Genomic DNA, 17,181 nt, shown 5'->3' with positions numbered 1-17,181 from the left:
TGATACTTTGATGTCTATTTATAGAGGTAACTAGAGGAGGCCAGTCATTCATCGCTATGGCTCTGAGGAAGAGGGTTCTCCCTCGAAAAACATAAGCCGCTCTGCAATGTCGTCTGGTCCTCCTTAACATCCGCTCCAGGTTGCAGATTTTAGAGACACAGTTTTACTTGCCATTGTACTGACAAGCTCTTTTATCATGTCTGTATGTGAGTATGATCATTGCTTACCCTTTAATAAATGTTATCTTTGGTAATGCACAAAGTTGGTGCGCCCTCCTGTCTTTTCTACTATATATGTTTAATTTCCAAGGATACCCATTGTTCGGAGGAGGGTAGCAAGACCAGTGACATTCCATTTTGAACCTAAAGGGTTGACTGCACCACACATTTATAGACTAAGCCCCCAAGCGCAGGATATTGTGTTGTAGGTTTCACAACCAGACAGGAGGCAAAATAACCTTTGTTGTTTTTTGGACTGTGATAAGACTTACCCCCCTCCTAGGGAACCTCTCTTGTTGCAGCAATGTTAATGAATAAACATGAGCAGGATCTTAAACATTACTTCTCTGCTTGACACAATATCCAATGCACGTGATGCCAAAATATAGCGTCCATGAAGCTGTTGCCAACATTGCATACAGCTTAAAGGGGAGTTCCAGTCGCCTGTGAAAAAAAATAGATGTCAGCAGCTCTAAAGCTGTAGCTGCTGACTTTAAAAAAAGCAGCCACTCACCTGTCCCAGGATCCAGCGATGTGCTCACCACAGTCGGTTCTACTTGCTGTCTTCTTTCCTCGGTGCTGGCATCTTCACTAGGGGCACCGGGCTGTGACAGCAGCGCTGCGCATCGTGAATGGTGGTTGCAGTCTTCTGGGACCTGTCATGTGTCCCAGAAGACTGAAGGAGGGGAACTTCTGCTCCAATCACCTAGGCGGTCAGAGCGGAAGTGGGAGCAGGTACTTGTAAAGTGGCTCTCTGTGGGGGCACTTGATGCTGGGAGGAGCCAGGAGCGTTGCTGGGGGGGCCCCACGAGAGGGGGATCGGCCCGATCTGTACAAAAAATGTTTGTTATTTAAAAAAAAACAACAAAAAAAAACAAACCTTTACAACCCCTTTAAATTCTCCCCCTAAAGACACAAATGGCATTTGCTACTAAGGTCGGAGTTCACTAATTTCAAACAGGATTTCAAGACCCCCAATAAATCAAACCCAAGCAGATTCTTTCATTCTTAGTCAGAAGTGCTTATTTGCATACTTATTTTCTGTGGGTTAGTAACTAAAGGTACCGAATTAAGAGAGTCAGCAAGACAACCAGGCAACCAGCATTTTGAGCTAAGGAAGTCAGCATTGGCATTCTCCAGGTTACTATCAGGAAAATAAACCTAGTTCTGAACGGCAATCGTTTTTATGCGTTTTTGGTGAAGGTAAGAAGTTATTATTTTAAAATTAAAAAGTTAACACACATTATGTAATATTTATATTTGAGCTGAAAACAGTAATGAATATATTTTTAGGAGATAACAAATGCAAACAAAAAAACTTCCACAGTTTAGGGAGTTGACTTTATTGTAGCTCGTCTATGTAAATGTTATATTAATATGCGTGAGATTTTTTACAAAGCAATATAAAACAGTTTGGATCAATGATGTTAATGCTGAATTCCAGGCAGGTAAAAAGAAACAAATTATTGTAGCTCTGTAATCATTAGCACATCATTACATGCCCAAATTTGACCTAGTATCAGCTTTCTGTAATTCCCAATAGAGCAGAGCCTAGACTGGGAGAGAGAGGGGTAGCACAATTAATTTTGTTGCAGTGTGCATTCGCTAACAAAGAATATATTGATAGAAGAAGAGAGCAGAGTGATAGTGAGATGAGCTCATCAATCTACTGTTTCTCCTTCCAATGTCCAATCACAGGCCACTGTAGGGACAAGACCTGTAAGTGGTACTAAACTACAGCAAAGGAAAACCAAGTCTCCGGCCCTGACATATAGGACTGTGCTGTGTGGCAGAGCTGTGTAAATCTCAGGACTGTGTGGACAGAAACAACCATTTGGCAGGTAAAATTGATCTCCTATATGTATTTCATCTGTTAGCGGCTTGCCTAGAGATCAGTTTGAATACCTTTATAGTATATTTATATTTAAATGGCACCATTATCCATCCCATAGGGATAACCTTGATAAGGTGCAAGTTAAAAAAAACTCCAGACCGACCATCATGCAGGAGGTTAGAGTCTGCTAATGTTATCATTAATTTTTTATCTGTTAAACTGAAATAATAAATGCACATATAAAACAACATAAATATGGCGAAGCAAACTTTGAAAACAATACCTTTGTCATTGCTGTTCCTTAAAGCTGAACTCCAAATATAAAAGACACAAAATAATGTAGCTTATTATTGTAGCTTAGGCTGGCCATGCATGATTGATTTTTGTTCATTCAACCAGCAGGTTGAACGAAAAAAATAAATTAAAAAAATTAAGAGCCGATTCCCTATTCACACAGTTTAGGCATATGGGGAATCCTTCCTGCTGTCAAAATACAATGATCAATGTTGCCGGCTATAGCTGACGGCATTGATCATTTGAGAGAAACCAGACAAGCTGGTTGTACACAAGTCAATTGATAGATCAACTTGTGTACAACTATCCTGCCCATACCTGGATTGAATTTGGCCAGTCCCTGTTGAATTGGCCAAATTTTAATTCATGTAGCTTTAGTTATCGGCCTCTTGCATTCCCTGTACAACAGAGGTCAGACTGGGAGGGAAAAGCGGCACAAAGCAGACTGTGAAACGAGTATGCTGAACAGTGGTGAGAGCAGAATGACATTGCAAATGAGCATATCAATTTTCTCCTTTTTCTGTCACTGTCCAGTCACAGGCTGCAGGATTCCAAAAAAAAAAAATAGGTCTGCTGCCTTGAAAGGCAAAAGCTGTGTTGTGTTACAGAGCTAGGTAGATCTAAGGGGCTGATAGACATTTGCAGCCATAACAGTTCCCATATACAGTATATATTTAATCCATGTATTCAGCCATTTGCCTTCAGTTCAAAGCCGTTCAGCTTTCATTATGTATTGATCACACATTAAATAGTACATGAGAAATATTTGTACATTAAAGTGAAATTCCAGGATAAACCTAACAAATCCTAAAACAGCTCCCTACCCCCTCCTAACTCCTATTTGGACTAACCTGTGTAAGAAAGATGTATATACTTACCTATTTTCAGGCCACTACAAATTGTTTACGTGATCTCCCCTGTGTCAGCCAGTGTTGGTTGCAGGGAAGAGGAAGAAAGCGCTGACAATTGATGAGCCATAGGAAGCCTATGGGTGATATCACCATTCCCAAGCATTGCCAGTCATTGTCAATTGCTGTCTCCTCTACCCTGCACTTGACAATGGCTGGTGGTACCTGGAATGATGGTGTCACCCATAGGCTTTCTATTGTAAATCCATTGGCGGCACTCCCCTCCTCTTCCCTGCAGCTCACACATGGGAGCCAGGTCATATGACTGGACCACAGCAGCCTGAAAATAGGTAAGTAGATACTTTTTTTTTTATTCTTACGTGAGTTAGTCAGCATAGGTGTTAGTAAGCATGGGAGCACTTTTAAAATTATTTAGATTTTGCCTGGAATTCCACTTGAAGTGTGTGCTTAGGACAGTTAGCTATCAAGCCAGAACTTTTTAAAGGCAATAAAATAGACCTGAACAGTACAAAAGAGGCAGAACACAATAGAGCAGTGGGAGAGATTAAGTCAGTGTTGATGTGGGAATCTAGCAATTTTCTTTCCTTCAACCTGTGGTTGAAGGAAACAACATTGGATAATGTATGGCATGCAAGTAAACAGGTAAAGAAATATACCATCCTATTTTATCTGTCACAAAACAATCTTTTAGGCTACTCGCAAAACGATTTATTTACTAGAACAGTTAAAGGTTCAGTTATTTCAGTGAAGCTGTGTTCGATTTAAAGTTGTTGTAAAGGCAGAAGGTGTTTTACTTTACTGAATTGTATGCAGTAGAGTAAAAAACTGTCTGCATGCAGCTCCCCCTGCAACACCCCCTAAATACATACTGTACCTGAGCCCGATTTCAATCCAGCGATGTGCACGAGAGCAGAGGCTCTATCGGCCATCTCTCTCCTCACTGGCTCAGACACAGCAACGAGAGCCACTTGGCTCCCACTGCTGTCAATCATAGCTAGTGAGGAGGGAGCAGGGGCAGGGCTCAGGAGCGAGCATGCACAAGTGCCCAATAGCAATCTGCTTGCTGTGGGGGCACTCAGTGAGGGAAGGAGCCAGGAGTTCCGGCGGGGGACCAGAGAAGAAGAGAATTGGGGCTCCTATGTGCAAAACCATTACACAGAACTGGTAAGTATAACATGTATGTTATTTTAACAACAAAAAAAAGACTTTACAATCACTTTAATTATCCAATCATGTGCAAGAGAAACTGCCATTTCCCAAATTCCTGTTGGAATTTGGGTATTTGCATTGAACACAGGTTCACTGGGCTGTGAACTTTCTACTCACTTGATAAATCAAGTGTGTAAGACAAAATAAGATGCTATATCTAAAATGTTTCTACTACTTAAATGTGTAGTTATATGATTTAAGCAATTTGGCAACTCTACTAACAGTCATAAAATGCAGAACTAATCATATGTCAGTATCTGCTAATTTATAGACCGTATACTTCCCTTAATATGATTACATATTATGATTTGAACACAAAATTGTAATTCTAAAATGTGTAAACTGTAAATGCATGTTAATATTTTATAATGAAAATAGCATAAGACAATTAATATACTGTGAGCCAATAAGCAAGCCTAAAATTTCAAACAGTGCAAAATAGATGGAAATGACATTTAAGACATACCTGCCGTAGATTCCTGGTGACGCGGACGTCATGCCAGCTATTGTCATTAAACTTTCCATTCACTGGTTCCACTAGAGCTTCAAATGCGCCAGATCCAAGGTTGATGACCAACCACACTGCACCACTTTTTAGTGAAAGGTTGACATAGTCTGCTGATTTTCCTGTATGAAGCATCAGTCCATTCCTCTGCAGGGTTCTAAAGGAGAGGGTAATTTCATCTGCACTGCTCTGGATAGGGCTGTGGGACAAGTCGTAGCAGAAAAATTCATTTCCTCTGAATGTCGCTGCATATTCTTCCTTCCCTAAAATACATCGAACAGCAATGTAAAGGAAATTCATTCTAAGTTCAAAAAAGAAAGCGGTTTGTGAGGAGCAGAAACTGTACAATTACAAGCCAACAAAATATAAATCTAGAAATAAAGAACCAGAAACAACAATGGAAGAACATGAAACACAAATTGAAAAATTGAAAACAAAGATTGAAGAGCTCAAAATATATGAACACCTTAAGTGATCTTAAAACAAGTACAAAATTCAATTAATAAAAAAGTGAATCTTGTGTAAAGAGATAGGATAATGTATACAGGGTGGCCCCCCACCAATATGATTCTTACACCCAGTGTCGCCACCACCACAAGCAGAAATCCGCACTCACCAGATGTAATTGCAGCAAATTTTGCATATCAAAAAGTACCGGTCCTAAGATGAAAACCGTTGTTCCATCTTAGGACTGGTACCTTGTAATATGCAAAATTTGATGTTCTGTATCCTAGACAGCAACTACATCTGGTGAGTGCAGATTTCTGCTTGTGGTGGTGGTAACACTGAGTGTAAGGATCATATTTGTGGGGGACCACCTTGGGTATGTTATCCTCTCACTTTACACAAGATTCACTTTGGACTCTTTTATTAATTGAATTTTGGACTTGGTTTAAGATCACTTAACTACCTCAATACAGGGCACTTACACCCCCTTCCTGCCCAAGCCATTTTTCAGCTTTCAGCGCTGTCACACTTTGAATGTCAATTGCGTGGTCATGCTAAACTGTAACCATGTGAAATTTGTATAATTGTATTCACATAAATAGAGCTTTCTTTTGGTGGTATTTAATCACTCCTGGGTTTTTTATTTTTTCCTAAAAAAAAAAAATTTGAAAAAAAAAAGTTTTTCTTAGTTTCTGTCAATAAATTTTGTAAATAAGTAATTTTTCTCCTTCACTGATGGGCGCTAATGAGGCAGCACTGATGGACACTGATAGACTGCACTGATGGGCATTGATCAGGTGGCACGTATGGGCGCTGATGAGGCGGCACTTATGGGCACTGATTAGGTGGCACTGATGAGGAGGCACAAATATGCCGCACTTATGGGCACTGATAGGCGGCACTGATATGTGGCACTGATGAGCACTGATAAGCGGCACTAATGGGTGGCACTGGTGGGCACTGGGCACAGATAGGAGGCACTGATGGGCGTCACTGATGGGTGGCATTGATGGGCAGCAGTGATGAGCATTGATGGGCACCAGTGATAGGCATTGATGGGCAGAAATGATAGCCAGCACTCACTGGCATCACTGATAGCCACTGATTGCTGGCACTTGTGGGCACTGATTGCTGGCACTTGTGGGCACTGATTGCTGGCACTTGTGGACACAGATTGGTGACAATTGTGGGCACTGGTTGGCACTGATTTCTGGCAGTGGTGGGCACACATTTTTGGCACTGGTGGCACTTAATTGTAATCAGGGCACTGATGATCAGTGCCCTGATTACATCCCTAGATGTCCTCTGTGAGGAGATGTCGCTGATCGTCTCTCCTCTCCTCATATTCTGTCAGTGTGAGGCGAGGAGTGCCGATTACTGGCATCTCCGTGTTTACATGTGACTGGCTGTGATTGGACACAGCCAATCACAGCCGGACACGGCTCTTTACACAGATCGGGGTCACGCTGTGTCCTAGAAAAACAACGCGGCCACGATCTCCGCGCTGCACGCCCCTGGGGGCGCACGAGAGTGGTCGTTCTGGAGGGCCGTCATATGACATCCACTCAGAATGAGGGCCACGCCGCCCAGCCGTAATTTGATGGCCGCCGGGCGGGAAGTTGTTAAAGTGGTTGTCAGGGCTCAGCAGCCGTGATAAACTGTGGTCAGTGGGGGGAGGGCAGAACCAGGCAGGATCAGCCAGGTATTTCAGATGACACAAAGGGCTAAATGACAAAGCAAAACAGAAGGTGCTCATATATTTTGACCGCTGCATTCTTTGTTTTTAATTGTGTATAGTGCTTTTTGCATGTCTTCACTTATTGCAAGTGACTGATTTCACCATTAAGCACTGGCAGATAATTTTTTGAATTTTGACAAACTGAAAAATAACACAAAGCAATAAAAAGCAAGAAAAAAAAAATACAGTTGCAAAAGCGTTCGATACAGTTCCGCACACACGGCTCATGTGTAAGTTAAATTCTACAGGCTTGGTTGGAAATATCAGTTTGTAAATGGATAGAAAACTGGCTAAAAGACAGAATTCAGAGAGTAGTGGTTAATGATTCTTACTCTGAATGGTCTAAGGTTATCAGTGGTGTACCCCAAGGTTCAGTGCTGGGACCCTTACTCTTTAATATCTTTATAAATGATATTGGGTCTGGGATCAAAAGTAACATTTCTGTCTTTGCAGAGGACACCAAGCAGTGGAATGACGTCCTTACAGGATGTCTCCAATTTACAAGCTGACCTCAATGCACTGTCTGATTGGGCGTCTGTGTGGCAGATGAGGTTTAATGTTGAGAAATGTAAAGTTATGCACTTGGGGGCTAAGAATATGCATGCATCATACATACTAGGGGGAGTATAACTGGGGGAATCCGTAGTGGAGAAGGATCTGGGGGTTTTGGTAGATCATAAGCTCAATAATAGCATGCAATGCCAAGCTGCGGTTTCCAAAGCGAGCAAAGTCCTTTCTTGTATTAAGAGAGGTATGGACTCTAGAGAGAGAGATATCATTTTGCCCCTGTTCAAGTCATTAGTAAGACCTCTGGAAAAAGAAGAAAAGAAGAAGAGAAGAAGAGAAGAGCGGGAGCCTCCCCCCCATGCCATGGGTGCGGAGCGGCCCGAGGAGAAGAAGACAGAAGACGCCGCGGAGGAGATGCTGGACGAGAACGCCGGAGGAAGAACCAGAAGAACCAGAAGAGCCAGAAGAACCAGAAGATGAAGGAAGATAGAAGAAAGAAGAAGCATTTAAATAAAGGAATTGTCAAAAACTGTCTCTTGTCATTTTTAACATTTTTGACACTTTTTTCGTGAAATGGTAGGGGTACTTATGTACCCCCTTACCATTTCACACAGGGGGGGGCCGGGATCTGGGGGTCACCTTGTTAAAGGGGGCTTCCAGATTCCGATAAGCCCCCCGCCCGCAGACCCCCACAACCACCGGCCAGGGTTGTGGGGATGAGGCCCTTGTCCTCATCAACATGGGGACAAGGTGTTTTGGGGGGCTACCCCAAAGCACCCTCCCAATGTTGAGGGCATGTGGCCTGGTACGGTTCAGGAGGGAGGGGGGGCCGCACTCTCGTCCCCCCCTCTTTTCCTGCGGCCTGCCAGGTTGCGTGCTCGGATAAGGGTCTGGTATGGATTTTTGGGGGGACCTCACGCCGTTTTTTTTTTTTTTTTTGGCGCGGGGTTCCCCTTAAAATCCATACCAGACCTGAAGGGTCTGGTATGGAATTTAGGGGGAACCCCACGTCATTTTTTTTTTTAAATTTTGGCCGGGGTTCCCCTTAATATCCATACCAGACCTGAAGGGCCTGGTATGGAATTTAGGGGGACCCCCACGTCATTTTTTTTTTTTAATTTTGGTTCGGGGTTCCCCTTTGGGGAATTCCCATGCCGTTTTTATCAATGAACTTCTATGTGTATTGTCGGCAATGCAATAGCCGCGGGTAGTTTTAAATGAGTTTTTTCCTTCAAAATGTCATTTTGCTGTCAGACTGTTCTAAACACAGGAAACATGCGCCCCTTTACAGGCACACTATAGACACCCCCCAGGTACGAAATTTAAAGGGATATTACACTTTTATTGTTTGACTTTAAGCATTATTAAAATCACTGCTCCTGAAAAAACGGCCGTTTTTAAAACTTTTTTTTGCATTGATCCATGTCCCCTGGGGCAGGACCCAGGTCCCCAAACACTTTTTATGACAATAACTTGCATATAAGCCTTGAAAATTAGCACTTTTGATTATTCATGTTCGTGTCCCATAGACTTTAACGGTGTTCGCATGTTCGAACGAACTTTTTTCCTGTTCGCATGTTCTGGTGCGAACCGAACAGGGGGGTGTTCGGCTCATCCCTACTCTGGACATAAATGGTGTATCTCTTTTGGGATACCCACATGACTAAATACCTGGACAAGCTCTTTGGCAATAGTCTTAGCTAGGTATTACGGAAGGGAATGGCTTCAGGATACTGTGTGGCATAGTCCAGTATTATCAGTATGTGCTGATGGCCCCCCGGCCAGACTTTACTACTGGTCCCACCAGATCCATGACAATTCTTTCAAAAGGCACTTCAATTATCGTAACAGACACAGAATACTGACACTCTGGGCATGACTCACAATATTCTTTGACATCTGCATGTAACCCAGGCCAAAAGAATCTCTGGGTTATTCTCTCCTTAGTTTTCTCTCTTCCCAGGTGTCCACCCATTAAATGACCATGAGCTAAATCTAATACCACCCGATGATAGGCTTTGGGAACATGTGATACAGAAAATTATTTTTAAGAGCCATGTAGTGAAACGACACCCCTACATTAGGTTCAACAGATTTTGCCATCAATCATTTTAACATTTTCTCTGTCTCTATTGAGTGTGGAGTCTCTTCGTTTTTTCATACAAAAATCATCTTTCCTTTCATTAACCTCAAGCTGGGGGCTGGATTCCATCTCCTCCTTCCCCCCAGCCATCACAGAAAATGGAAAAGGTTCTACCCCTCTGTTGGACACATCAACAGTTTCCCTTTCAATTCTGCAATCAAGAGTTCAGAGTGAGTTCCAGTGTTTCTTCAGCAGGGGGAGCTCTGTCCTCTTGACTCCTTTTGTTTTCCCATAAACTCCAAAAGTGTGGGAAATCTCTCCCCACTAGGGCTTCATGAAGTAGTGAGGGTACCACCCCCACTGAATGTGTCACAGTGCCCCAAAGGGTATCAAACTCAACCACAGCAGTCTGGTAGTCACGTGTGTCACCATGTATACAAATCACCCCAATAGTGCTAGGGTGTAACTTTGCAGGATTTACAAAATCACCTTTGACTAATGTCACAACACTACCAGAATCTAGCAGAGCAGCGACTGGCTTTCCATCAATTGAAATCATACACATTTGTTTTTCCATGACATGATGCAGTACACGCCACCTGTGCAAAAAGAGACATGCGTTTTTTCAAATAAGCATTATCACTTTGCATTGGTTCATCATTTAGGGAACAGTTAGCAGCAATATGACCTAACACATGGCAGTGATAACTTTTTATGAGTTCTGTACCCAGACCTCTAAACGGCCTCAGAGACCTTCCTGACCTATTTGGCCAGTCTCCAGGTCCATAGCCCAGAGTCTCATTATCTGTAGCAACAGTCTTGTAATTTTTCCCCGAGCCCTTGAATCCTGGAACAGTCTTACTGGATCCTCTGGGCAGTTTTTCACCCCTAGACACATTGGGATGGGGCACAGACAAGTCTTCAGCAGCAGTATATCTCTCCACCAGCTGGTTTGCAGTCTAATGCCCCGTACACACGGTCGGATTTTCCGACGGAAAATGTGTGATAGGACCTTGTTGTGGGAAATTTCGACCATGTGTAGGCTCCATCACACATTTTCCATCGGAATTTCCGACACACAAAGTTTGAGAGCAGGCTATAAAATTTTCCGACAACAAAATCAGTTGTCGGAATTTCCGATCGTGTGTACACAAATCCGACGCACAAAGTGCCACGCATGCTCAGAATAAATAAAGAGATGAAAGCTATTGGCTACTGCCCCGTTTATAGTCCCGACGTACGTGTTTTACGTCACCGCGTTCAGAATGATCGGATTTTCCGACAACTTTGTGTGACCGTGTGTATGCAAGGCAAGTTTGAGCCAACATCCGTCGGAAAAAATCTTAGGATTTTGTTGTCGGAATGTCCGATCAATGTCCGACCGTGTGTACGGGGCATTAGAGTCCCCATGGCTGACCCACTTCCTCAAAGTGGCAGGAAGAGCATGTAAATAATAGTCCACAATCTTAGGGACTGACAAAGTCTCTGGCTGCAGCCACTTCTTGGTAAGGTGTATTAAGTCAAACATTTATTTATTTCAAGTACTTATATAGCACTGTCAATTTTACGCAGGACAAGGCTTCATCCCCACAACCCTTGCCCGGTGGTTGTGGGGGGTCTGCGGGCGGGGGGCTTATCGGAATCTGAAAGCCCCCTTTAACAGATGGTACATTACATTAAAGAAATAAAAAAATAAAAATGTCCTCGAAGTCCATTCATCTTCTTCTCTCGTTCTGCGGACCAAAAAAGAAAAAAGCAAAAGCTGCGACCGACCCGCCTCCATGCAGGTGACAGTTCTTTTATAACTGGGGGCGGGGCCACACGGTGATGTCCCAGTTGAGGCTGCCCCCTCTGACGCACGGGGACTTCCCAATGGCTTCCCCGTTGCGTCAGAGGGGGCGGGGCCACCCGTTTACCTAACCAGTTGGCTCGCCCCCTCTGACACCCTGGGAAAGCCATAGGGAAGTCCCCGTGCGTCAGAAGGGGGCGGGGTCACCCGGGAAAGTCACCAAGTTATAAAAGAACTGTCACCTGCGAGGACGCGTCATACGGCGGGTGCCTCCCATGGAGGCGGGTCGGTCACGGTTTTCTTTTTTTTCTTTTTCGAGAGCGAGAGAAGAAGATGAATGGACTTCGTGGGACATTTTTATTTTTTAATAAAGGACTTGTCCCAAGCCGTGTCTTGTCATTTGTACCATTTTGACACTTTTTTTGTGAAATGGTAGGGGTACATTTGTACCCGTCACCATTTCACACAGGGGGGAGGCCGGGATCTGGGGGTTCCCTTGTTAAAGGGGGCTTTCAGATTACGATAAGCCCCCCGCCCGCAGACCCCCACAAACACTGGGCAAGGGTTGTGGGGATGAGGCCCTTGTCCCCATCAACATGGGGACAAGGTACTTTGGGGGCTACCCCAAAGCACCCTCCTCATGTTGAGGGCATGTGGCCTGGTACAGTTCAGGAGCTCTGTCCCCCCCCCTCTTTTCCTGTAGCCTGCCAGGTTGCGTGCTTGGAGAAGGGTCTGGTATTTTTGGGGGGACCCCCACGCCATTTTTTTTAAGTTTTGGTGCGGGGTTCCCCTTAAAATCCATACCAGACCCTCAGGTCTGGTATGGATTTTGAGGGGGACCCCCACGCCATTTTTTTAAAAATTTTGGCGCGTGGTTCACCTTAATATCCATACCAGACCTGAAGGGCCTGGTATGAAATTTAGAGGGACCCCCACGCAATTCTTTTTTAAAATTTTGGTTCCGCGTTCCCCTTTATATTCATACCAGTCATGGGTGGCATTGCTATGCAAATTGCAGTGTCATTGATATGTGAATCACATGCTCATTCATGGGTATATCAAACTCCCCTAAGCCCTGGTCCACCATCACCCGTGCTGAATAATACCGACTTTGGGGATGTAAACAAGACCTGCCTGCCACTGTCACTGAGCCTGCTATCAGCCTGTACTGCAAAGGTGAGCAAATGGGTGGGGGTCCAGAGGTAACAGAGAAGGAAGAACAGTTTGTTCAGGGGGCTACTAGCCGCCATCATATACTATGTATTCCTTTCTTGTGCATACTAACTGCCACCATACCCTCCACACTCCACTCCTGCATAGACTGGCCACCATTGCAACCTAATCACTCCTCTTCTATACATACTACCTGCTGCCTTACACTCCATACTCCTTTCATACACATGCCATCATACTGTACACTGTAGTGAAGTGAACGTCCCACACACAAAGTACATACCACATTGGCTTGTTGAATGCACAGCAAAAAAGGTGTTCTTGGAACTTTTTTGAAATATTGGCAACTACGTTCCATGTGACTTACAGTATATACACGATATTGTACATTACACACTCCTACACTATACTGTACATTACACACTCCTACATTATATAAACTATATTGTACATTACACATTCCTGCACTATATACACTATTTTGTGCATTTCACACTCATGCACTATATACTGTATACTATATTGCACATTACACACTTCTGCACTATATACATTATATTATGTATTACACACGCCTGCACTATATACACTACATTGTGCATTACACACTCCTGCACTATATACACTAAATTGGGCAATACATACTCCTGCATTATATACTGTACACTATAGTGTCTGGTGTGTTTTACTCCCAGAATTCTATATCTTTTATTATTATTTTTGTATTTTGTAATTGTTCTGTATACCATGTTTACATATACTTGTATAACTCTGCTGTGAAGAAGACTCGCTCATTTTCCCCTTTCCCCCCCCTTCGCCATTACCTCCCTCCCTCTCAGTGGTTCTGGCGCTGTGCTATCCCTGCCTTCTCTCCCCCCGGCGGACATGTGTTCACCCTGGCAGGTTATACCTGCTTGCACTGCACAGTCTTGGATTGTATTGATCCTTCTGACGGCAGCGGTTCTGTGCACCTGCGCAGTGCGGGTGAACAGACCCGGTTACGTCAGACGTCGCTAGTACGGCGTCGGTCTGACTTCTGGGTTGGGGAGCTCATTTAGCGGCCCCATTCGGGACCGCTTTCTGAGCCTGAACGGACGCCGTGGCTGGGCTGCCTTTCATAAAGCACCTCTCCTCTCAAGGTCGGTATGCCCTATGCTGTGAATCCTCACTCACTCCTGCCTGTTTTCACCCCCTCCATTTTCTACTATGCATACTGTCGGCTTGTCACTATGTCCTATTGTCCCTCCATGTCAGTACCGGTTTCTATATATTCACTTGTCTCCCTTTGGGTGTTATCAGCTTTCTTTGGGGACAGGTCTTTGTTCCTGTTTTTTCCTCATACCTTTCTCTGTTCCTTTTCGATTCACTCTTCCTGCCTACCTACCCCTCTGAGGTTTTGAGGTTCTGATTCTATATCCCTTGCATTTTACAGATCTGGCTTTCAATTGAGGGTCCCATTCATGGCAACTGGTATTGCTTGACTGCATCCCTGAAATCCGGTTACTTTTTTCTTATTCCTTGGGACCACTCTCAACTTTTTACTATTATCTTATGATACCTTGATATAGGCAGCCCATGCATTATTATTATTGATTAACCACCCCTGGTAAGTGTTTATTTTCCAGAGTAACTGTTCTTCATTATTTTTGGTTTTGCTTTATCACTGTTTGCCTATGGTGGATTGGGGTTATTCCCTGTTTTCCCATCTACCTCCCCCCTTTCCCTCCCCCCTTTCCCTCCCCCCTTTCCCTCCCCCCTTCTTATCTTTCTTCCTTTCTCCCCCCCCCTTTACCCCCCTTCTCCCCTCCTCTTCCCCCCCCTTCCCTTTCCCCCCCCCCCGCTTTCCTTCCCCTCCCCTTCCCCTTTTCTCCCCCTTCCCCCCCCTTACTCTGCCCTCCCTCCTGGACCCAACCCCCCCTCCCCCCTTTCCCTCTTCCTCTCCTTCACCCCCCCTTTCCCCCCCTTTTTTCCTTTCCCTCACCTTGCTTTGGTCTCTCCTCCTTGCCCTCTCCATTTTCCTCCCCTTTATCCCACCTCCCCAGCTCTCTACTCACCCGGGTGAGCACCTTTTTATTTTATTTTGTATTTTTAATAGTTACATACTTATAGATATCATTTATCTAACCAGAACTTGTCCACAATCCCCCGTGTCCACCGGGGGGGGGGGGGGGTTTGTATGGGGTCCCACTATCCCAGTGAATCCGTTTGAGTCGGTGAGCCAGCCTTCTATTTGCTAACATTATTATATTCCTTGGTGTTTATGAATTTTTTTTGCTGTTAACTCTACTTTTGTCTAAATAAAAATTATTATTTGTAGACCTATCCCTCCTGAAGAAGCGGTTTCAACCGCGAAACCGGTTGAGGAAACAACCTTAGGCACCCCTCTCCACAAGAAACTCTACGGTTTTATCCGTTTATGTTTATGTTTGTGTTAAGTGTGGTGTATCCAATTTCTTTTAATATGTTTCTTATGTATTACTTTGTATATGTGTTTTTGTAATTATTAAAGTTTATACTTTTTTATACTTCTGTTCAACCCTATTTTATGATAAGTGCTGAGATAGTCCCAATCTCTACTAGTAGGCGTGCATGCGTGGTTAGGCAAGTGGCAGCAACTGCCTCCACGTCTCCACCCCTATATTTCTTCTTAACTGTCCAATAGGGATGATGGCACCGATACCTGGATTCTATCATGGGTCTAATTAAGGCTACACTCATTCTTTACTATATTGTATATTACATACTCCTACACTATATATACTCTATTGTGCACTACATACTCCTGCACTATATACACTATCAGGGGTGTTGCTAGGTGGCAAAAAGACCAGGGGCTTCAGCCCGAAGTCCACAGCCGGCACGGGGGGACCTCTAGTGGTGCTGGGTTTTTTTGGTTGGGCGGAGGGGTTGTGTGGCGGGGGTAGGCTGACTTGCTGGTTGCTGCCTGGCTTACCAGTGCCCATCAATGCTAACCACTAAACTGACCTACCTACCTGACATACACACACTGACCTACATACACTGACCTACCTGACACACACACTGACCTGACATACACACACTGACCTACCTGACATACACACACACACTGACCTACCTACCTACCTGACATGCACTGAACTACATACACTGACCTACCTGATACACACTGACCTACCTTGACCTACCTGACATACACTGACCTACCTGATATACACTGACCTACCTGACCCACACTGACCTACATACACTGACCTACCTGACCCACACTCACCTACACTGACCTACATACACTGACCTACCTGACCCACACTGACCCACCCACACTGACCTACCTGACCCACACTGACCTACCTGACCCACACTTACCTACATACACTGACCCAAACACACTGACCTACCTGACATACACTGACCTACCTGACATACACTAACCTACCTGACATACACTGAACTACCTGACCCACACTGACCTACCTGACATACTCTGACCTACCTGACATACACTGACCTACCTGACCCACACTGACCTACATACACTGACCTACCTGGCCCACACTGACCCACACACACTGACCTACCTGACCCACACTGACCTAACCGGCCCACCTGACATACACTGACCTACCTGACCCACACTGACCCACCTGACATACACTGACCTACATACACTGACATACACTGACCTACCTGTCCCACACTGACCTACCTGTCCCACACTGACCTACCTGTCTCACACTGACCTACCTGACATACACTGACCTACATACACTGACCCACACTGACCTACCTGACCCACCCACACTGACCTACCTGACCCACCCACACTGACATACACTGACCTACCTGACCCACACTGACCTACCTGACCCACACTGACCTACCTGACCCACACTGACCTACCTGGCCCACACTGACCTACATACACTGACCTACCTGACCCACACTGACCTACCTGACCCACACTGACCTACCTGACCCACACTGACCTACATACACTGACCCACCCACACTGACACTGACCACACTGACACACCTGACATGCACTGACCTACATACACTGACCTACCGGACATACCCTGACCCACACTGACCTACATACACTGCCTACCTGACTTACATACACTGACCTACCTGACCCACATACACTGACCTACATACACTGACCCACCCACACTGACCCACACTGACCTACATACACTGACCTACCTGACCAACACTGACCTACCTGGCCCACACTGACCTACATACACTGACCTACCTGACCCACATTGACCTACCTGACATACACTGACCTACCTGACCCACACTGACCTACATACACTGACCCACCCACACTGACACTGACCACACCTGACATGCACTGACCTACATACACTGACCTACCGGACATACACTGACCCACACTGACCTACCTGACCCACACTGACCTACATACATTGACCTACCTGACCCACACACACTGACCCACACTGACCTGGTACCTGTCATACACACACTGACCTACCTGACCCACCCTGACCTACACTGACCCAC

The 17,181-nt window shown here is 44.8% G+C and overlaps 1 protein-coding gene and 1 long non-coding RNA gene across 29 annotated transcripts in view; one reads left to right on the top strand and one right to left on the bottom strand.

Moving 5' to 3' along the window:
- The window catches only part of NRXN2 (neurexin 2), a 3,426,600-nt gene that overhangs the window by 2,006,451 nt on the left and 1,402,968 nt on the right, over positions 1 to 17,181 (bottom strand). For all 28 annotated transcript variants that reach the window (XM_073605072.1, XM_073605074.1, XM_073605073.1 and 25 more), the window contains one exon: positions 4,891 to 5,192. In XM_073605072.1, coding sequence (XP_073461173.1) covers positions 4,891 to 5,192 — 302 coding nt within the window. The remainder of the gene's footprint in view (positions 1 to 4,890; positions 5,193 to 17,181) is intronic.
- LOC141112351 (uncharacterized) lies at positions 13,532 to 15,191 on the top strand. Its single transcript, XR_012236581.1, has 3 exons — positions 13,532 to 13,805; positions 14,099 to 14,272; positions 14,984 to 15,191. It is a non-coding gene; the product is annotated as an uncharacterized lncRNA (long non-coding RNA).

This window comes from Aquarana catesbeiana, linkage group LG11, assembly GCF_042186555.1.
Source record: "Aquarana catesbeiana isolate 2022-GZ linkage group LG11, ASM4218655v1, whole genome shotgun sequence".
Classification (NCBI taxonomy): Eukaryota; Metazoa; Chordata; class Amphibia; order Anura; family Ranidae; genus Aquarana; species Aquarana catesbeiana.
Note: the sequence above shows the minus strand (reverse complement) of the source record. Positions and strands in the feature narration are given on the sequence as shown.